General features: G+C 31.0%; 3 protein-coding genes across 4 annotated transcripts; 1 reads left to right on the top strand and 2 right to left on the bottom strand.

The window, feature by feature from the left end:
* Positions 1 to 42: 42 nt before the first annotated feature.
* Positions 43 to 2,705, bottom strand: LOC126660427 (UBP1-associated protein 2A-like). The gene is made up of 2 exons (XM_050353928.2): positions 1,176 to 2,705; positions 43 to 377 (listed from the first exon to the last, which is right to left on the bottom strand). Exon 1 carries the CDS (start codon positions 2,597 to 2,599, stop codon positions 1,193 to 1,195), a length of 1,407 nt encoding a protein of 468 aa, XP_050209885.1. The 5' UTR covers positions 2,600 to 2,705; the 3' UTR covers positions 43 to 377; positions 1,176 to 1,192.
* Positions 2,706 to 4,828: 2,123 nt separating this feature from the next.
* On the bottom strand, positions 4,829 to 10,015 carry LOC126659716 (inositol-tetrakisphosphate 1-kinase 4-like). 2 transcript variants are annotated; one of them, XM_056104040.1, is made up of 11 exons: positions 9,793 to 10,015; positions 9,477 to 9,675; positions 7,820 to 7,901; positions 7,489 to 7,521; positions 7,204 to 7,324; positions 6,967 to 7,059; positions 6,649 to 6,768; positions 6,373 to 6,549; positions 5,961 to 6,016; positions 5,784 to 5,868; positions 4,829 to 5,295 (listed from the first exon to the last, which is right to left on the bottom strand). In XM_056104040.1, exons 2-11 carry the CDS (start codon positions 9,635 to 9,637, stop codon positions 5,204 to 5,206), a joined length of 1,020 nt encoding a protein of 339 aa, XP_055960015.1. In that variant the 5' UTR covers positions 9,638 to 9,675; positions 9,793 to 10,015; the 3' UTR covers positions 4,829 to 5,203. The 2 variants fall into 2 exon arrangements, with proteins under 2 accessions (XP_055960015.1, XP_050209009.1); XM_050353052.2 differs by having other exon boundaries at positions 9,477 to 9,660; positions 9,793 to 10,014.
* A 7,109-nt stretch (positions 10,016 to 17,124) lies between these two features.
* LOC126659715 (pyruvate kinase isozyme A, chloroplastic-like) lies at positions 17,125 to 20,997 on the top strand. Its single transcript, XM_050353051.2, has 7 exons — positions 17,125 to 17,812; positions 18,510 to 18,597; positions 18,703 to 18,887; positions 19,232 to 19,350; positions 19,657 to 19,900; positions 20,003 to 20,237; positions 20,396 to 20,997. The coding sequence occupies exons 1-7, from the start codon at positions 17,300 to 17,302 to the stop codon at positions 20,722 to 20,724; spliced, it is 1,713 nt and encodes a 570-aa protein (XP_050209008.1). The 5' UTR covers positions 17,125 to 17,299; the 3' UTR covers positions 20,725 to 20,997.
* The last annotated feature ends 2,371 nt before the right edge of the window (positions 20,998 to 23,368 follow it).

Below are 23,368 nucleotides of genomic sequence, written 5' to 3'. Positions count from 1 at the left end.
CATTTTGCGAGCAAGAGAAAATCATTACCATGAGATTTGAAGTAAAAATTCAAAGACCACTTAACCAGTGAAAACTAGGATTAATGTTGTTCAAAGTCGCTCACTGTAAACAGTACTCAGTACTTATTGTTCATGAAAGTAGTAAAATTGTTCCCAAAGCTTTTAATCTTGTAACAAATACAATATTTTAAACAATGGAAATGCGAAAGAAACAAAGCTAAGTAGAAAAAATAGAAAACAGTTTAAGAGCCTCTTTCGAATAAGCAAAAGCAGCATTTGTTCATATTTAGAAAGACTTGATTTGCATAAGCTCCAAAAACTTCAGAAGAATCGGCAGGCCATTACATAAAAGACTGATGCATACACCTATAAGGGATCTGCAAAATGAGTAAAAACAAATAAAGCCAACAATTTCAAACGAAAACAATATTTAAAAACCTTCAACAAAAAGAGGCAAAAAATCATCAGTTAAAGGTAAATTAAACACTAGCATTAAAAAATCATTGTATTATCAATTTGATGGAAATCAATGAAGAAATTTAAATTGGCAAACTATGAACTCCAGAGTGCATCCGATGTTGTAGAAATTATAACAAAATCCTGCAAGAATTGTCAAGAACTCCGGGAAAATTAAACTCACCTTTAAGGGGAAGAAACAAGTTGCAAGAGTTGTTACCACACAGAGTTGTAAAATCAGTCTTTCAAGAGAAAATCAAGTCTAAAAAGACATGAGCATAATGCTACTGCTAGTAAAGTAAAGAGACTGAAGATGCAATAACATTGAACAAGTATCAATACTAAAACCCAACAGAAGTATACACATCGCATGAACACCATAAAGACTAATTAAGACTATTAGAGAAAGAAAACTGGTCAACCCAACAATATGACCAAATGCAACGAAACTGATATGAAGCTAGGTAGCACAGGGACGGACACAGGAAACATTGTTATTTTAAGGTTTCTTAAATTAAAATGAAGTTACATGTCTGAAACGTCAAGTTTCAAACACGTTGATTGAATGAAGTGTCTATGCTACCTAGTTGTGTTGTATGAGGCTATGAGCCCGTGTGTGTGTGTGTATGTATGTATATATATATATATATATATATATATAGAGTATATTTTCTCGTCATTAACAAAACTCGACATGAAACTTTGCAAGCATATCTTACCGAAGAGAGAACCTTTTCTACTGACCGATGTAAGGCCCTCCACCACCATATTGGCCAACACCATGCTGCCCTCTTCCAGAACTACCCTGCCCCACCTGCTGACTTGAGTAACCACCCTGCATCATTCCCTGATTCCCATATCCAATCACTCCTGGACTCGCTTGAGTACCATATCCACTCTGTATCCCAGTTGCTGCCCCAGGCACACCACCCTGGTTAACCCCAGCAGCAGAACCTAAATTTCCTAACAAATTAAGATTCAATCCAGCACCCTGACTAGCAAGCAATGCCGATAACGCCTGTCCAAGTGCAGGATTCAAAGCAGCTGCTCCAGCAGCTCCTTGATTAAACCCAAATCCCGGTCGAGCAGACGGCGCCATCAAATGCGCTGGACCAGGAGCATTATAACCGCCAGGATTCCCATTTCGATTATAATGAGATTTTTGAGCATTATGATGATGATGTTGCGGCTGGTGCTGCGATTTCCCATGTCTAGGTCCATCAACAGCCTTCTGACAATGCAAAACATGACCTTCGAAATTCTTATGGGGCTCCTCAAGCGCTCTCCGAGCACTCTCACTACTCTTATACACAAACAAACAAAACCCTTTCGGCTTCCCTGTTACCTTATCTAAACCTAAAGGACCTTCCTCAATCTCCCCAAACTTCGCAAAGAAACTCATTAGCGCATTAGGATCCAAATCCGCCCCAACATTACTCACATAAATCTTCCTCTGAGTAAACTCAGACACTTGCGGCTGAAACCCGCTCTGCCCACTCGGCGCTCCAGCTCCAGGAACCGGACCAGTGGACGCCAACTGAGACGAAGTAATCCGATTCCCAATCTTCTTCTGCGGCTCCACCAACGCCTTACGAGCACCACTTCGTTTCTTAAACAGAATAAAACCGTAACCTTTACATTTCCCCGTAACCTTATCGCAAACCGCCTTACAATCCTCAATTTCACCGAACTGCTTAAAAGAATTAATTAGGGTTTCCTCCGTAGCATCCCAACCAAGTCCGTGCACAAATATCTTCCTATGCGCCGGATCAGCGTCAGCTATTTTCCGAATCCGATCCGCCACGTCAGTGTGCTTATCAGAAGCTTCCTTTAGAAGATTCAGTATCTGCTCCTTCCCAAACGGCTCAAGCAATTTCTCAATCGGATCATCATCGTCATCGTCGTCGCCGCCATCGTTATCGTCCTTAATTTCTTGATCGCCGGGAACCTCGTCTCCGTCGGCTTCTTCTTCTTCTACTTCTTCCTCGATTTCTTCGACTTCTTGTTCGTATTCTTCGTCTACGAGTTCTTGTTTTTGTTGCTCTGGCTCGGCTTCTTCTTCTTGGTGCTGGAGCTTCTGCGGCGGTTCTGCTGACTCCGCGGCGGTGGCGGCTTTAGCGTCGTGCTTTCGCTTCTTTGCCATTGTTGATTGTACTGTGAGTTTTAGGGTTAGGGTTAGGTTTCTGTTGCAGTTGATAAAGTGGGAAAAAGAGTACGCCACTCTATTTAGGTTCAGTTTTTTTAGATTGAATCACTCATACGCCACTCGTATAAGTATCTTTGGTAAAAAAAGTGTGACTTCACCCCTATATTATGTCATGTTGCCGAATTGATCCAAATGTATTAAAATATGAAATGAAACTAATATTAGATTCTCTACTCTTTAAAGTTTTATATATATTGTTGTATTAGAGTAAAATATTAGGTTCTTTCCTCTCTGAAATATTAAACTATCAATTTTAATTATTTATATTTTGATTGTTCTCATGCTAACTTATATTTTGTATTCTATTTTACCTTACAATATTACATAAAACTAATACTTTGTTAATAATTAATAATTAAATTTTAACAATAACATTTATTAGGATTAGATATGTCCATAGGCCGGGTTCGAACCGAGCTTAACGGACTTTACTAACTTTTATGTAAGCCAAGGCCCGACTCAAGTCCGGTCCGAGCTCATATTTTCTACCCAAACCCGACCCTTACACTCAATAAAGCGGAAACGGTCCCGTTTTTATCGGGCCTGCATAAAAATTGTAAAAAAATGAAATCTCGAGTCCGCCTATCAAATAGCATGCTTTTTTCGTGCTCGGGTTTGGAACACAAAACTAATGTTCAAGCTTGGCCATAAAGGGACGCGCCTGAAAGGGCCGAGTACTCAACTCATGAACAAGTCTAATTAAGATATAAAAGCACTTCATACAAAATAAAACTAAAAAATCCAAAAGTAAAAAATAAAATATTAATTTTCTTAATATAATTGTGGCAAGTTTTTATGGCGTTTAGAAAGATGTATTTTATTTTTGTTTCTCGTCATTTTTATCATAGAATATGCCATGTCATGAAATTGATCCAAATGTATTAAGATATAAAAAAATATTGCATATTAAATAAAACAAAAAAAAAATCAAAAATCAAAAATAAACAATAAACAATAAATTTTTTACTTTTTTTAATATAGTTATGATAATTTTTTAAGGTGTTCAGAAAAATATATTTTGTTTTCTCCCTCTTCATCTTTATTATATAATATGAGATATCTAAGATTTTTTATTTTTCCTAAATGCTTTAGGATTGAAATGCACGTCTTTAATTCTATTTGCAACATGTATTTAAAAATAATTTCAAACAATTTACAATAGTCTTTGATAATAAACAAAATTGTCAATAAAAATTAAAAATTAACAGATAAAAAGATAGAAAGAAGAAGAATAAAATCTAGAATAAAGGATACCGGTGGCTATTGTGAAACATTCAGTTTTAAAAAAAAATTGAGACAAATTCGATCAATTTTTTATCAGTGATTTCTTATTTACTTTGTATTTTTATTGTTTGTTATATACCGAAATTATTAGATGAATTATAGAAAAAGTTATATAAAATTTGCTAAAGAACACCATTAAATGAAATAAAATAAAAGAAAACAACAAAAATGTAAAGTAGAAGAAGAAAATGAAAAGGAAGAAGAAAAAATAAAAAAGGAAAGAAAAAGAGAAGGGAAAAGAAAAAAAAAGTATGCAGTTGTCAAAACAGGATATTTAAAAATAGACTAATACAACTAAAACCATTAGAGTAAAAGAGTAAAAATATAAATGTTCAAAATAAATTTAAAATTGCAATCTTTTCTGCAATTTTTTCTTGCTATTTTTGTAAAATATTTTTAACTAAATCTAAATAGTAAAAAATATTTTTTACTTTTTTAAAAAATTTGCGAAGGAAATGATCGTTTCATTAAATTATAAAACCTCTTCGGCCATTTCAAGATCACTAAAAAATTATAAAACAATTGGCTAATAAATTAAAAAAAAAATCCACCTTCTTTAAAAGTAGCAATTTAAGCATTTCAAAAAATAGTTGACAAATAATGATATATCCTTTTTAAATAATAATTTGATCTTTCCTGTAATGAAAAAACAAACAAACTTTAATACTGAAGGAAATAATATATCCTTTGTACTATCTAATTTGATCTTTCCTGTAATGAAAAAACTAATTTTAAAAAAACAAATACTATAAACAAGAGATCTTCACATGAACACTATGGTTTCCACTAACAACAAACTTACACTTTAATACCAAAGAAAATGATTGATAAAAAATGGCATATAAAAAACAGATGAAATATAAAAGAATTAAGGCAAAAAGATTGATAAAAAATGGGGTAAAATGCAACCCAGCCAGTTCATGTATTATTGAATATGTTCCATCCGATATATTGCCAACAGGAGTCACTCATACAACTGATATGAATAACACGGGAACTCCTGTCGGCCGATATGCAGACATACCAGGGGCGGAATTTGCTCATTTCGCCTAAAAACAGTACCAATATCAGAAAAAGAACAGCTGAATTAACAGCAAGAACCTGCTTCACATGGTAGTGGCTTGAGCAAAAGGGCATTTCATACCCATTCAGTAATTACAGAAGCTAAAGAAATTGACTGTTCTTCGATTTTGCAAGAGAAGAGATTTTGACCGGCACCGAACATTCATATACAACGGAGTTCGTTTTGTTTTCAGTTCATGTCGAAGGTCTCCTTTTAGACTTGTTCTGCGGTAGGCTCAGCAAGAAATCGGTGAAAATGTACTCATAATCCGGCATTTTCCCATAACCTGCAATAAATTGCAGTGATGTCAAATCATCTGTGTCTAATAACAAAGTAGACATGAAAACATACACCAAGCGAACATTCCAGACATCGCATGAGACTAACTAAACATAAAATACAAACACTCCATTCCACTACAAATGCAGGTTAATCTGAAAAATCTCTAGGTATGACAGCTTCAATAAAATTATTATTTTCAACAGCATAGTCGTGTAAAGAAAATTCAGCAAGAAATTTTCTGGTCGCAACTAGTTTCCTGATTACAGCTTTTCAATAGAATGATTACTAGGTCAAAAAAATACCAAATCATAAGGGTTCATATTCCATTTTTTTAACTTCACAACAAAAATAGACTGAAATATTTCTGTAAGTACGAAAACAGTTTGAGAAGCACAGAACAGAGGGCCCAAATCATACCAAAAAAACAGCAAGACACTGATGATCCTACAAATTAGAAACTTGAAGACAAATTCATAAAGATAGATTACTTGCCAGGAAAGTAGTTAATGTCAATCACATAGAATACATCTTTAGTCCCATGCTCGCGAATCATATCGATGTTGAACAATTGGAGACCCTGAAAAATGCATTAAAATGAATTTGTAAAAAAACATAGAGGTAGATAAAGCAGTAAGAGAAATACAATGAAAGAGAAGAGAGAAAGGTTACCAGTCGACGACGAAGCTCGCTTGCTAGCTTCTCCAGTAAAGGAAGTGGAGGAAGTTCTGCAAGAAGGTACCAGAATAATACAAAATGAGAAATACCTCAACCAAATTATAAGTCATACTACAGACGCATAAGAATAATCCACTACGTTTATGAATATAAAACTAGCTCACTATGTTCAGCCTTGTGATACCACATGACACGGGCTAAAATTAAGAGAATTAATGCAACCGTCTTAACAGAATTTCAAGTTGGGAACAAAAAAGTAAACTATAACAGAGCAAGTACATCCCTTACGACTAGGAAAAAAAAAGGGTAGACCGGACACATTATAATACTACTTTAGCAGTAAAGTCAATTTTTTCATTCACCCCCATAGAAACAAATGTGAAGTTTCAAGAACAAAAAGCTTTACCACCAACAGAAGGATCCAAATCTGCATCATCTGCAGAAGCTGCGGCAGACGAGACCCTAGGAAAACGAAGCACACCCGCAACTTTTTCTAGCTCACAATTACTGACATTAGGCAGAGAGAAACGTCGAACGACCTTTATAGATTCACCAACAATGTAAATCTTAAAGAGAACACCACCTGGTACAGAAAGTACAAAATAAAAAGAATTCAAACAACAATACAATCACAGCAACAATAAAACAGAAAAAAAGTCCTTGCCTTGGCCAAAAGACATACCATGATTAACAAACTCTTGTAGAACCAATGGGGGTTCCAGTTCCGACAAAGAGTATTCATCATACGCAAGAAACAACTCATGCGACTTGGCAGTTCCATCCACTACCAGTGGTTTTGCAACTACAGTATTAACAAAGTAGTAATTAAACAACATAGCATCCAGTGAAACAATTGACGCAGCAGCAGAAAATTTAAGTAACTACCGGCATCATCGTAACCACAGCTGGCCAACAAAACTGTTCAACTAACGGTAAAAGGAGTCCACAGTTGCTCACTACATATCTATTCACCAAGTTGCACATATACATGAAATTTTACCTAGTGGCAACTTCAGCCCAGCTTTAGAAACTTCCTGAGGAATGGATGATGGATCTTTATTGACAACCATTTGCTTTGGAACACAAACTTTGCCTACAGGAACAATAAACCATTGCCTAACAAATCAGAATCACCAGAATTACAATCTTCAACAAAAAGCAAAGCCTTTTAACAGAAAGGACCCAAAAGAAAGAGAATAAAGAAATCTCCAAGTTGAGAATATGCTAAAAAGATTACCATTGGGACCAGCCAAGTTGAGATCAGCAACATCCTGAAGCATTGACTGGCGATTTCGTAGATGTTGTATAGCACTAGGAGGATCAAGGACAGTTACTTCTGGATTCTTTTGCTGGTAATCCTTTAGAGATGAAATGAAAAGGAAAATCAAATGGATAAGAATGAGTTGCTACAGTATAAACTGATGAAAATAATACGCTGCTTAAGTTTCAGAAACGAAAAATTTCATACATTGCATAATAATCAGTAAGTACATTCAATAGGCATAATGACAAGATTACAAACCTCAATAGCTTCACACCAGTCCTTTCCCAACAACTACAAGAGACATAAAATTCATCAGACATCTGCTTATAAGTTCGTTCAAATAGCTAAAAAGACATTGAACTATATTTCACCAACGACCTGATCAGTTATTCAAAAGCAGTACAGCATAGAATAAATAGATGCAGACTAAAGAGCTTTTCCAACATAAAGATACTACCAAAGGAAACATGTCCATGTGGTGCTTGTGTGTGCTGCTCCCTCTCTGTGTGCGCGTGGGAGAGAGAGAGAGAGAGAGAGAGAGCAAAGAGTTGATATAAATAGAGAAAGAAAGAGAGGGACTAACACTAACCTTGTGCAGAACAACATCAAAAGGACCTTGATCTAATAATGGCTTCTTTACGTCAATGGCAACAAACGAGATCCCTTTATTTCTGCACCAACAATTAAATTACTTTATTTAATAGACTGCGTAGATAAAGAGTCACCATTTAAAAAAAATTAAAGAAATTAAATGACCAAATGAACTTAATCCATCTATCTGAGCAAATTTACAAACTTTTTTCTCCCCCCTACACCCACAAGATAAAATCATTTCACAAATAAAAAGTTCAGAAAAAACAACAATGTAGTCTTCACTTATAGAATATTCTCTCATGTCATTTTTCTGCATCGAGAGGCTCATTAATCCATAAGCCACGCGGCAAGGATCGAACGCCCCTGGCCAAAACGTGTCATGTCCCGATGGAATTATAGTAATTTAGGTTTAAGCTTATTATAGTATAATCACAAATTGAAGATATCATCATTATTGTATGGAAGAAACCGACAACTATAGATCTTTGCTTAGAAAATTAAAGTCGATCTCGACAAATTGGTGGACCCCACAAGTGGATTTTCCAATTGTGATATCGCGGAGTACTGCGGCTGGACCAACCAATAAAACCTTCTATATATAAGACCATTGACCCGTGTACGTGCATGTTAAAATGAGATATTTAGCAAATCTAATACACTGAAGAAAAGAATGTGAAAGGTAGGCAGCAAAAGTCTAAGCACATAATCAGCAGCAACGACAAGCTAAAGGTTGAATCTAATACTATGTTCCAAAAGAAAAAAAACAGCAAAATTTATTAAACAATAAATAAAAAAAATCTTTAGAGAATCAATTAAATAACTTGCTGCATAGTAACCATTTTAAACTACAGAACAAAGCACCAAACATTGACTTTATTTATGTTCCTCCTCAGATGCCAATTGAAAGAGTACATTAAAAAGAATATTCCCACAAAGAATTAGAAATGCAAAATGAAAGATTCCAGATACCCTCAAGTAAAGTCTAAATTCTAATAGTAAAAATAATTGCAAAAACTATATCAAGATGTGATACGAACATACATAACCAAACAAATTATCATGTACCATTATCAACCAGAGTAAAAGCTCTGATCTTGAAATAAAGCCCCACATGAACCATATAATATTAAAAACAAAAACACCAAAATTTGCAAAAATCAAGAATTCTAAAACAACCCATTTCAGGAAATTATATAGCAATCTACAAAACAATAAACTCCACATACACAATCCAAAGATTACAAATTAAACATATGGTTTCATACATATAGATGTATAAAATCAAGAATCTTGATGTTAAGAAACTAAGAAACAGCAAATTTAAAAAAAATCAAAACACATCAAACACTTCATTCCATCAACGTTTCCCGTGGCATTTTGAACAGGAAACTTCATTTTTAGGTATATAATCAAGAATCTTGATGTTAAGACCAAGAAAGTACATATTTTAAAAAATCAAAAACACATTGATACTCATCGAAACACTTCATTCAATCACCGATTTCCGTGGCGTTTTGGACACAAAACTTCATTTCTAACATAAAAAAAAAACATTAAAATAACACCATTTCTCCGTGTCCGTGCTACCTAGACACTCATATACAAATGCATGCTTATACATTCATGAAAAAAAGAACAAAAATTTAGTATACCTAGCCAAAGCTTCAAGCTTGGGCTGTAAGAAACTCTTCCTCTTCTTGGATGTCAAGGCATACCCAACAACCACCGTTTTTTGAGGCTGTGGTATAGATAACAACGACGTCGTTTTCACCTCCTCCTTCTCCTCCGGCGAGATTTCATCGTTTATCCTCATAGCTCAAGAAACCCAGAAAAACCCTAACAACAAAAAAACTGAAAATTCAATAAAGATTGAATCTTTTTAAAAGAAACTGAAAATTTTTAAAGAAAGATTGAATCTTTTTAATCACTAAAAACAGAAATGGAAACAGAAAAATTGAATTCAATTACGTTTTCTTGTCTTTATTTGATTTGGGTTTGTTTGTTTGAGCGAAATTTGATTGAATTTCAAGTAAAGATTAGGGTTTGTTGCATTCAATTCGTAAGAACAATTGAGAGAAAACAAATAAAGAAATGAAAATGAAATTTTGGGAAGGAATTGGAAATTGTGAGTTAGTAATATTTATAGTTTTTTTTTTTGCTTTCACTTCATGAGATTTTTTATGCTGAGATTTGCAGGAGTGGGCTAGTGTAGAGCCAGCTTTGGAAACTTCTTACACATTTTTTATAATTCCTATTTATGCCCCTCGAATTTTTTTAAAAAAAATTAGCTATTTTTTAAATTTTTTTAGAGAGATTAAAAAATCATTATAAAAAATTTACTCAAGAAAATTTTACAAGTTATAAAATTAAAATATTTTTCTATATTTGATTATTTAGCTTGAATAAACTGAGAGTTTATAGAAATATTGAATTTTGAACATTCTTGTTTAATGAGATAGATAAAGATTTGTTATTTTTGTTGCAAATGTAAGAAATTAATTATTTGCTTATTAGATTTTCGACGATAATTATTTTTTGCATGTAATTAAAAGAAAAATAAACTGACGTCTTCATATTAATTATTTTTTGTCTTGCCATTGTATTTTTTATGAAATATTGATGAAATTCAGAAACATAAAAATTTATATCTGAAAAAATAGATTCTCATAAATATGGACGTGAGAACTTGAACAAAATAATTTATAGAATTAATGATTTGAGCAAAGTCGTGATAAAATATTTGTATTGAAAGATATGGTTGATCGCCTCCTTTTGAGATAGAGGTGATATTTATTAAATATTTCGGTTTAATATTGCTTTATTCAAAAGAAATAAAATTATGCACGAGTCAAACTTGTTAGTGAAATTTTTTTCAATAATAAAGTAAAATTAAGTTCATGAGCTTATTATCCTAAATTGGCAGTGTCTTCTCTTTAACGTACTCGTATGATATGAAGGCTACAAAAAGAACCCGCTTAACATCTAAATTAATCAATTGCATGGCTTGATTTAGAAAATTAGTTAACAAATTTAGATTTTTAAAATTTAACTTCTAATTTTTAGATTTATTATATATCTACAGGTTTTTTAATTGTGATTATTTAGATATGTAATTTATTTCTAAATTTATATTTTATGAGTTCTGTGTATTACATTGTTTGTTGGGAACTCTAGGTAGCCAAAAATCCTAAATTTTGCTGCGATTTATGGTTCAAATATTGTGGGTAAAATTTAAAATTTGTGTGGTCGTTTTTAAAAAAAATAAATTGATGAATGAAGATATCAATTTTATAGATACATACGACCAAAAACGACATTAATTTTATACAAAATAATGTATAAAATGCAAATGGGGTTATAGAATAAGAAGTTTAAAAAACGAGATGAGATGTTTTTTAAATTGTGTCTAAATCTGAAGAAAAAAAAATGTGAAACTTGAAAATATGCATTAACAATAACTCTTCTAATAATAATAACAATAATAATAATAAAGTTTTTTCTTCTTCCTTAGCTTACCACTTGATTGGAGAATAATTTCAATGAGAAAATGCTTATCCTTATTAGAATATTCTTATTTGAAAGAAAAATATATAAAGTGCGTATATTCTCAAAGTTATGCCAACTTAATTCGAAATTGTTCCATAAATTACCACAATTACTACCTAATTAAAATGCAACAAGTCATTGTTGAAAATTATCTAATCGTGTTTAAATTTTAAGAAATTTATATTGTTTGACATCTTAAATATACAGTACTATTATTCTATAACACCCCTATATTGTTTATTATTCTATATCAAACATTTAAAACTTAGTAATATTTATTTTTATAAATTCGACTTTCAGAAATGCCATCTTTATTATTGGCACTTATCACATGCCGATGTGGACAAATATGTTCAAACCCTATTGAGTAAGTAAACTATATCTTTTTCTTAATAGTTAAAAATTATCAAAAAATAGATAAAGTGATATAATTGAAGGATCAAATTAAAAATTAAGCCCAATAAACTTATTTGAATGCACTATAATACATTGTTTAGTAGAAAAGAGTTAAGTACTGATATTTTTATAAAAAAATTGTGTATAATATATTTTTGTAAAAAATCTGTTATAGTAATAAAATTGTATACCTCTTTCATCCCAAATTGATAGATCACTTTATTATTTTTGACATTTCAAATTATAAACCATCTTTAAAATTTTGTAAACCAAATAAAGATTTAAAATCTTATTTACTCCTATAATTATCCTCAAATAAATTATTTATTTTGAATTTTTAATATAAAATGACTAATAAAAAAAACGGTCACCATATATTATTTATATATCTATGAAAATTGGACACAAAAATTAACTTCAATTAATTTAAATATTTTTTAATTTTTATATTTATACAGAGAGAGTAATTAATAATTAGTACATTTGTGGCCTCTAAAATTAAGTTCACTAAGTCAATAAGATTAGTAAGGTTTAGTGTAGTTGTTACTTAATCTTCCACCTTGACTAAACTCATGGTACCTTTTTAACTTATTAATGTTTAATTATGTTATATAAAAAAGCTTAATTGTGTTTATAATAATTATATAATATGAACATGAAGTAGGTCTTATCCATATCATGGTATCATTTCCTTCTTTTGTGATCACCAAAAGGCATCCATGCTAGTTTTGTTGGATTCATAGTATTCAAATTAACAAATAATTTAGTATTGGATGATATATATGTAAATTGTGGGACTAAAGTTTCAAAATAAAGAGATTTAAAAAAATTCTGCTAGCATATCCCCTTATTATGGGGCAAAATCAAAGAGCGTTTAATAATTTTACTCCCTCCGTCCCGTTTAAAAAGTCCCATATTCTATCTTAGGATGTCCCATTTAAAAAGTCCCATTACTATTTTTAGAATATTTATTCATTGAATACCCTATTTTACCCTTATTTTAGTTATCTTAAAAGAGTTCTATGGAAAATTTCACTATCATTAATAGGGGTAAAACATGAAAAGACAAGAATAATTAATGTTTTCTTAATCTGTGTGTAAAGTCAAATGGGACTTCTAAAATGGGACGGAGGGAGTATTTCATTTTTCTCTTCAGTTTAACAATTGTACTTTTATTTTTGTTGTAATTTTGACCTACATTATTTTAATATTAGTGTATTATTTGAAAGGACGAACAAGACACACCTACCACTAATCATCTAGCTAGCTGCATTTCAAAGTCAATTGACCCTAATAAAAGTAGTATTTTTTATATTATAAAAACTAATATTCAATCTTTAGATTACTAAGTTGACAATAAAAATTGAATTTTGTTAAAATAAAATAAACCACATACACCTTATAATTTTATCCATCAGTCGCTGAGTTTTTTAGGAAAATTAATTTATACTAACATATACTATACAATAGTACAAGTATGACAAATCTTTCTTTCTCTCCATTAAAATTTTATACCTTCTATCTGAAAACCCTTAAAATTCTTTAGTATTTGGAATGTGATTTTTTTTATAATTTTAACCAGAAAATCACTTATTTTTTAGGAAAAAAAATTATTGGAAAACAAACTAAAATCGACACTTCATACCAACCTGAGAGTTTAGAATTATATTTATTTTTTAAAAAATTATGTTTCTGATCATGACTGACATACGAGTCAATTGGCTTTGTTGGTTTACATATATATAAGTTTTTGTTTAATTTTTTTATCAATAAATATTGTGTAGATGATTCAATTTGAAAAGTTAAAATTCTTATTAAATTTAGATATTGAAAATTTCAAGTTGATCAAGGTTATAAAAAGTTAATTGAAGATCAAATTTAATAAGATATATCGAATGTTGTAATTCATCTTTATCAAGTTGTATATATAATGTCAAAGTAATGAGATATAACTCAAATACGACATTGAGTAAATAACGTTCTGTTAAAGTCGCGGAATCAATTTCTTTCACGAACGTTTGAAAACCCTTTCTTTAAACAACAAATCAAAAGATATGGTGTCATTTAAAAAATAATTATTCTAATTAAATTTATCATGCTTTAAAGTTTGATCTAGTAAAATATTTCTTTTTCCAAGAAAGAGTTAATAGAAGAAGCATGTGTGACACATGTTTAGTTTCATTTCATATAGTAATAGAAAAGGAAGTGGGCAGTTTGTGGTGCGTTATGACTTGAAATCCTTGGAAGTACATGTTTTTTTTGGAAAATTGGGATTTCTTGTAACTCGTTTTGAACTATTTGCGAAATCTACTCAGAAACCACATTTATCTTTTCTTTAGTGTTTTTTTTCTCTCTCAACAACGAATAGTTATACAACATAATGACCGTACCACATTATTCATATAACAAACCAATAAAACGTTTGTCATGTATAAATATTTAATATTAAAAAAATAAATAAAAAATAAAAAATTATATCATAAATATTTATTAGTTTATTGTAAAAATAACATGACATATTCATTTTGTGGGATAAACTTTCCTAAATATAATATAATCAAACTCAATTTTATATGTATGCAAATAAACTATCCCATTTAAATTTATTTATAATTAATTATCTTCACCTATCAATATATTTACATTTTTCATAAAGTGTTTATTTAATTTTTTGGCTTAGTTTTTAATTTCTTTGAAAAAATTATTTTATTTAGTCTATAAAAGTAATTAGAATTATGCAAATTTAGTTAATTCTTGCTAAAATAAACTGAAAAAAGAATTGAAGAAAAAAAAAATTTTGTCACACATTTGGATGGGTTCATCTATTAAATGGAAAAAAGAGTGCGATTCGATAAAGTATGATGTTTTTTGTCAAACATGCACATGGAAAACAACAAAGTGGATGTTTTTTTAGGCCAAATGTTGTAAAAAGACCAAACCTTTCACAAAAGTTTCACAAAAGTCCTGACCTTTCAATTTTATCGATTTTAGCCAAAAACTGATTATTTGGTTTCACAAAAGTCCTGACCTTTCCATTTTGTCGATTTTGGCCAAAAATGAATTATTTGGTTTCACAAAAGTCCTGACCTTTCAATATTTGGCATGCCACATAGGCGTCACATAGGCAAATTGAAATCAAATTGAGAGTTGGCCACAATTGAAACCAAATAATTTGTTTTTGGCCAAAATCGACAAAATTGAAAGGTCAGGACTTTTGTGAAATTTTTATAAAAGGTTTGGCCTTTTTATGACATTTGGCCTTTTTTTTTTATCATTTTCACCTTAAAGTAATTTCATTAAAAAGGCATAAAAAAGGCTAAATCCATTTTAAGATTCTTAAATTTTCATTTTTTGGTTCATCAAGTTTTTCAAATTTTATTTAACTTTCTCAGGTCTTTAAACTTTTGTTTTTTGATTCATTATGTCCTTAAATGAAGATCCATTTAAACCCAATAAACCAAAAAATAAATAATTAGGGACTTGAGAAAGACAAATAAAAGTTGAAGGACATGATGAACCAAAAAATAAAAGTTTAACAATCCGAAAAAGTCAAATAGTTTTTAAGAAATCTAATGAACCAAAAGTATATAATTTAAAGACCTCAAAATATTTAGCCTTAAAATAAAAGTGAGTATACTTAAATTACTTGAGCATAGTTGTGGAATATTTTTATTTTTATGCAAACCACTCATGATAATTGATAATCATGACTACTAATTAAGTAACATCAACTTTAAATCAAGACATGGCGATTAATGTCTTCTTGTTCTTGCTCTCAAGGTAATTACAAAAGTATATAATATTTTTACTATGTTGATTTTGTTTTTTTTTACAAACATCACATGTCAAATGTGATTAATATGGGGCCACTTTTATTTTTATTCATGTTGTGGATAGGCATTGGCAATAAGCCAAAACACAATGGCATAATACATATTTGAGCTCTTTTGTTGTTACATATTTAACAATTAAGTTATGAAACAATGTTCATATTTATATTATCAATTGCAAACATATTATGTCTTTCCGACAATTTCCGTCAGAGATAAACTCGATGTCTTTGCATAGAAATTGGCGCAATTGAATTGAAGGACTTAATTTGGATGAAATTGATAGTATAAAAATCTAATATGAATGTCTTTTAGTACATGGATTTAATCGTTAAAAAAGTGATGGTAGTGAGATCACACGCGCACAGATTACTGGGAACATTTCTAAATTTTCCTTTTTAGCTTGCTTGCTATTCATAGCAAGTTGCAGACCAGGGCAAAACTTTTTAAATGGGGTGTTATTAATAAGGGATAATATTATAAAAATTCACAAACTTTATACGTTTTTTTTAATTTAATCACGTTTTTAAAACTTCTCACAAAAATACACAAACTTTTATTTTTTTTCTAAATTCATACATGGTACTGACGTATCACTCATTCATTGATGCAATTTGCTGACATGTAAGTCATTTTTAATCAATAAATTAAGATTTATATGAAATCTACCCTTTTTTTGTCAAAAGGATAGTTTTAATTCGATTTGCCATAGTTGTGATTTTTTTTTGTCCAATATTTTAACAATGATTTTTTTTGATACTATTTGATACCAAAATGAGGTTAGATAATGATTCCTTGTTCAATAAAAAATTCACAAGAACAAAAAAAAAACATGACAACAAAACAGAACAAAATGCTAAAAGATTAAAACTTTATTGGCAATGACACAGAGGCAGACTGTGTAAGAGAAAGGACAAGGACCACATTCCCCAAAACTTGTCCACAACAGTCCTTTCTGTAACGTAAAAATTGCCAACTTTTTCTCTGCAAATCTACCCATTTTTACCCTTCAATTGAGTAGTTGACCGTTACAATCAGGCAGGTAAGCCACTCTAAACCCGCCCTCTTATTTCATAATTTAATTTGAATAAACCAATTCGGACCTCAAATTTTTGTCTCGAAATTAAATAAATTATGTTTATTTTTTTTAATCATTAAATTTTTTAACTTTATATATTGAAATCGAATACATTATTTTAATCAATAAAATTCCAAATTTATGTCTTTAAATCAAGTAAATCATGCGTTTAAAATATACAAATCAGGTGTTACTTGAACTAAATTAAGAGAATTTAATATCTAATTGACGAAAAGCGTTAAAAATGACGTATATAACCATAAAATAAATTTGAGGATCTAATTAATTAAAAAATTAAAATTGATTTATTTAATCTTGAATACATATTAGAGGATCAAATTTACCCTTTTACACAATTTAATTTAGTTCATACCAATCTTAAACCCTAAAAGAATCATACTTAATTTTCAAGTGGGCATTAGTTTAATTCCTTAATAGATAACAATTAAGCTTTACTATTACACATATCTTTGTTTTCTCCACCATTACTGTACACTAAACTACAAACACTGGGCGGAGATTTCAATCCAAATCCATTGTTTCACTCACAAAGTTTGGATCTTTAATTCTCAAACACTTAAAAGATCAAATCTTTTCACCAAATTTCAAATACCCTTTTTTAAAAATGGCAATTTCTAGTGATTCTATACTCAGATTCCACCAAAAAATCCAAACTTTTGATCTAAAAAAGGGTGTGTTTAGAGTTGGTGTTAATGGTCATATTGTTTCTTGTAATGCAAGAAACAAAAGAATTTTAGGAGTTAGAGCAGTAGCTGAGGTGAATGTTAAGAGGGAAGTTAAAAAATTTGAAGTAAATTTTGATAATTTGAGTTTAGATTCTGCAGTAGAGAGTGAGTTAAGAGAGAATGGCGTTTCTGGTTTGAGAAAAACTAAGTTAGTGTGTACAATTGGGCCAGCTTGTAGTTCTTATGAGGAGTTGGAGAAGTTGGCTAAGGGAGGGATGAATGTAGCTAGGCTTAATATGTGTCATAATACTAGGGAGTGGCATAGTGATGTTATTAGGAAGATTAAGAAGTTGAATGAGGAGAAAGGGTTTTGTGTTTCGATTATGATTGATACTGAAGGTAGTCAGATTCATGTTGTTGATCATGGTGCTCCTTGTTCTCTTAAAGCTGAGGTATATGACTCGGATTCGACTCGGTTTTGAGTTTATAATGTTGTTGAATTGTTGGATATGTCTTATAGTATTTGATGTTTATTAGGTTGATGAAACCAGTACTTCTTTTGTTTAGTTGACATGTTATTTAGAATTGTAATGTAGTTGAACTAAGTAGCACGGACAAGGAAACGTGTTGAGAACTTAATGTTTCATCCACGAAATTTCATTTTAAACATAGGAAACCTTAAATTAACATCGTTTGATTGTGTTCAAGTGTCCTGTTTTTTCGTATTTGCGTCCGTGCTACATAGAGCTGAAACAACCTTGCAGTTCTTATGTAAGTTAGTTTCCTCCCCCTCCTCTTATAAATAGAACTCAGTGCTATAATAAACTGGAGTTTGTGGAGCTCTACGTTTCATGTTTCATTTTCAATTTTGGAAATGCTTCTGAAACTTTGAAATTTTTATTTATAAACTAAGATTGTAAAGATAATTCTTTTGTTGTTTCCCGTTTCAACGTTTTCTATTTGAAAGTTCCCCTGCAATGTAGACAGCATGAATGTGGACTTATTTATACGATTGTGTGATACAGATTTTTCTTATTTTAGGCTTGCTTATAGAGGAACGGTTGATTTTGTCTTGTTTCAGAGAAACCTTATTTGCCGAGTTGGCTTCTGATAACCATTTGTTAACACTGGTGCATTTTTGTAAACCAGGAAGGTTCTGTATGGGTATTTACAGCTCAGAAATTTGAGGGCTCACGTCCATTCACTGTTCGAGCAAATTACGAAGGTTTTTCTGAAGGTGGTCATCTGTCATTCAATCTACGTTGATCTTTTAGGTTTGAAATGCAAGGATAATATTTATTTTACGTAATTTTATTTCGTTATCTAACTCAAATTATTTCAGGCATTATGGTCGGTGATGAACTGATAATTGATGGAGGAATGGCCACCTTTCAAGTTGTCGAAAGGATGGGAAATGACTTGCGTTGTAAGTGCACAGATCCTGGTCTACTCTTACCTCGAGCTAAATTGAGTTTCTGGAGAGAGGGGAAGCTCTCCTATCAAGGTCTTCCAACTATATCCGAAAAGGTCGAGTTATTCTTATTCTTTTCTAGCAACGATTTCCGCCAATTCTTTTACATTTTGATCTTACGAAGCTCTACTTCTATATCAACTATGTTACTTTATGATAAATGTGTTTTTATTATTCTTAGATGCTTGGTAAAAATAGAAGAAATTTGCCTGCCGCTTCAGATCATTAGATTTTAAACTTAATATCGTTATGTATCAATAGTCCTCGTGTGTAGAGCTGCATCACAGCTTGTAGGGAATGAAAATGCAGCTTAGATAGATTAGCAGCTTTGCTGGTAGAAAATGTAGCGAATCTTGCCAATTTCTTTGCCTTCTCACAATTTATATCCTTGAATCCACAGGACTGGGTAGACATCAATTTTGGAATTTACGAAGGTGTTGATTTCATCGCCGTGTCATTTGTAAATGATGCTGAAGTTATCAACAATCTGAAGAGCTATCTCTCTACCAAGGCTTCTGAGTAAGAAAATACATCACTCGCAAAGTTGGTGTTTCGTATTATCTCATTTACAAAACTATATCTGTTTCTTCTCGTTCATACAATGTTTCAGATTTTCATCTCATTCCTCATGCGCTCATACTAATGTTAGCTTTTATTCAGGCTTTTCATTACTCACTCATTCATGAGATTCATACTTAATGAAAAATTGAAGTTTTTTATTAAAAAATTATCACCCTTTTTACTGTTTTAATTTAGGAAATTCCTTGATTTTTTTTGGCAACGAAACTCATAATTTCTCATGAATAACTTTTGCATCTTATACAGTTCAATAAGAGTATTGGCAAAGATCGAGAGTTTGGAGTCTCTTCAGAAATTGGAAGAAATTGTCGAGGCATCTGATGGAATTATGGTGGCTCGTGGGGATCTAGGAGTAGAAGTTCCACTTGAACAGATTCCAACAGTCCAAGAGGATGTAACCCGTATATGCAGGAAGTTAAACAAGCCAGTGATTATAGCTTCTCAACTTCTCGAGTCAATGGTTGAATATCCAACCCCAACTCGCGCTGAGGTACTATGCCATTCTGACTATGGCTGACAATTGTTCTTTTAAGTGGCATCATCAACAGGTCAAATGCTCCTTTTCTTACGGTTTTTTTTGCCAATGAAAAAGGTTGCAGATGTTGCTGAAGCAGTTCGACAATATTCCGATGCAATGATGCTGTCTGGTGAGTCGGCTATTGGACCATTTGGAGAGAAAGCTCTTTCTGTTTTGCGGATGGTCAGCAGCAGAATGGAACTGCAGATCTGTAATGAAAACCGGCCAAGGGTTTTCCGTCGACATGAACCTGGAGTTTCATTGGCTGATCGCATATCTGAAGAGATATGCAACTCTTCTGTTGAAATGGGTAATTACACATTTTATTTACAATTTTGCATTTCATATTCATTTACGGAACTCTTCTGAAGCTATGGAACTCTATATCTGTTACATATTCTTAATAAAAAGTAGTTTTCCGTTTCTCATTTCATTGTTTTTCATTTCAACATTTATGTTTCCGTGCAGCTAATAACCTTGGCATTGATGCTATCTTTGTCTACACGAAGCATGGGGAGATGGCATCACGATTGTCTCGGAACCGTCCAAACTCTCCAATATTTGCATTTACAGACGACAACAGTGTTCGTATGGCTTTAAATTTGCAATGGGGAATCATCCCAATACTCGTCGATTTGTCGGATGACATGGAAGCAAACATTTCAAGAACCATCGATCTTGTAAAAATAAAAGGTATGATGAAAGAAGGAAACACTGTTTTGATTGTCTCGGACATTACTCCGTCTTCTGCAACTCGAACAACGTTCCAAACGATCCAGGTCAAGACCATCGATTAGCGGAATTTTCGTGTTTCAGAATCTACTCATTGGGAAATGACACAATGGAAGCTATGCTTGTAGCTCTATACATAAGTGAAACTGAAGATTTTTGAATATAAAGATTTCCTCTGTAATTTGCTGTTACATGAAGATTGTGTAGTTTGAGCTGCAGAACATTAAATATTTTTATTTACAAATGTGTGGTTAGGTTTCAGTTACTTTTTTTGTTGTTGAATGTGAATATTTTGTTGATTTAAACAATCCAAAAACAATATGCTGCTTTTATGCTAATCGAGCGATATTATTGATGTTCTGATTCCTTTCGAAACTTAAGCGAAATTAAACTTAGAATAATTTAGATTTACAATATTTTTAGTCAAATAAAACCGAACCGAACTAGTTGATTCAATTGATTTTTCCATTTCGGTGGTTTTCTCGGTTTGTTTTGTACCTAAAGTGAACCGGAATGTTTTTACTTTCAAAACCGAATTGAATTGAAAAATCAATAATGTCAAATAAACCGAAGCAAATTTATTTATTTGGTTTGGTTTTTGCATACGCTTACAGTCTTACCTGCAATTTTGATACTCCAAAAGTCTCAATTTATAAGTCATTATTTTTAGAAGTTTTTTTTTTATTTTGGCAATTTTTATTTCAGTATGTTTATATGCCTACAACATAAGTATCACATAAATAAACTGATATCAAATTGCTCTAGTTTAAGGAGAGTTCTTGAGTTAGTAGTACATTGGTAATAATTTTTTCATAAAACTTAATAGATTCCTGTGTACTGGACTAATACTTTTTTTTTAACGGAAATGTGATTCATTTCATTGATTATGATAAACCGACTCATCGAGTCTCTCCTACTAGACTAATACTAGGCTAATGTTATTTTCCTATACATATGAATTTTCTAAAGTAGGCCAATTTAATATTATATGCTGACATAGGTCCTAATACTAAATATTATCCAAATCAATGTCTACATATTAAAAAATTTAAAGCAAAAATTAAAAAACACTACTTTAGTACTAATCATTGGTAGCTCTTTTGAAAATCTATGTGCCTAGAACTGGATAAGAACCATAATTAAATAGCAAATAAAATCAACTTTACATATTATTAAATTTTAAAGATATGTTTGTTTTTCATGGCTAGATTAATTATTCCTTCTTGACCACTATTAAAAATATTTTGATGACTGATTAATGTTGTTATTATCTGATGTTTTGTGATTAAATTATTAATTTTTTTAAGTTAGATAACTGAACTTATGTGCAAGAGGGACAAGTTAATTATTCGACAAACACATTGCACATTTAGCTACTAGTAAGGGGGAAAGGTCACCTAAACCACTTGCATACACATTTACTTGGCAAAGGATCTATTCGAGTAGGAATTAGTTTAAATGTGAAAAATTTAAAGTGTCGTCTCATAGTTAAGACCTATTTAAACCATCTCATGGAATTACCGAAAAAACTACTATTATGCCAAACAATGACTGGAGTAATTAGATTTTTGGAGACTAAAAAATAAATAAAAAATTTGCCAAATTTATTATTTTGACAATGTTAGATTGTTTTAATAGAAAGATCACATTTAGATAAAAAAATAAAATTAAAAGTGAAAATCTAATCTTGTAGTTAAGTCGCTCCAAAGGCAAAATGTGATTAGAATTTCGAATCCTACCTTTGCAATCTTTGAATTTTATGTATTTTTTTACGGTTAATCTCAATAAAATACTAAACGTTTGCAACTTTTGTCAGTTATAACCAAACCTTTTAAAATTGTCTAGTTTAGCTATTTTTGGGATATTTAGAACCTTTTCTAGCCATTCGCGAAAAAAATTAAAAAAATCGTCATTCGTGAATAGGTTAAATTAGCCGATTTTGATTGATTTTGCTAATAAATGTTTCAAATATTCCATATCAATCAAAATCGGCTAGTTTAGCCCATTCACGAATGATAATTTTTTTGACTCTTTCGCAAATGGCCAGAAAAGGTTCTAAATATCATAAAATTGGCTAAACTAGACAATTTTGAAAGGTTTGGTTATAACTGACAAAATTTTCAAACGTTTGGTATTTTATTGGAATTAACCCTTTTTTTATCTATTTATAATGGCGGGAGTTTGTTGTTAATTGCACAGTACACTTAATAATTTATAATTCTATTATGAGTGATATTTGAAAAGTATAATCGATGCAGTTGCTCCCACCTTACTTTCAGTATTTTTTTTTATTTTTCGCCTTTTTAATAAGACTATTTTTTTAATATCTCGTAGTCCATTATTTGTTTGTATTTCTGACTACGCAACCTATAGATTAAGGTTTTTTTTTTTGACATACATTTAAATGTAAGTCAAATAAAATAAATCCATCTTATATTAAAATAAATGTCTTATATCCCTGCAGAAAGAGTTAATAACTTAATATAGCTAGAAAGTAAAAACCAAAATTTTACATTTTCATAAAACTATTCAAAGTAAATACAAAAAGTGAAATTAAAGTATGTTGTTTCTGATCTTCTTATCCAAAAACAATAAATATTGTTTTATAAATATAAAAAAGGCATGAAACATAAAGTCCTTTAAATGTTTTCACAAAGATCACATTAAAATTTACTATTTATAATTTTGTCAACTTCAACCCTTATTTTC

Source organism: Mercurialis annua, linkage group LG8, assembly GCF_937616625.2.
Source record: "Mercurialis annua linkage group LG8, ddMerAnnu1.2, whole genome shotgun sequence".
NCBI lineage: Eukaryota > Viridiplantae > Streptophyta > Magnoliopsida > Malpighiales > Euphorbiaceae > Mercurialis > Mercurialis annua.
The sequence above is the reverse complement of the archived record's forward strand: the minus strand, read 5'-3'. Positions and strand labels throughout refer to the sequence as shown.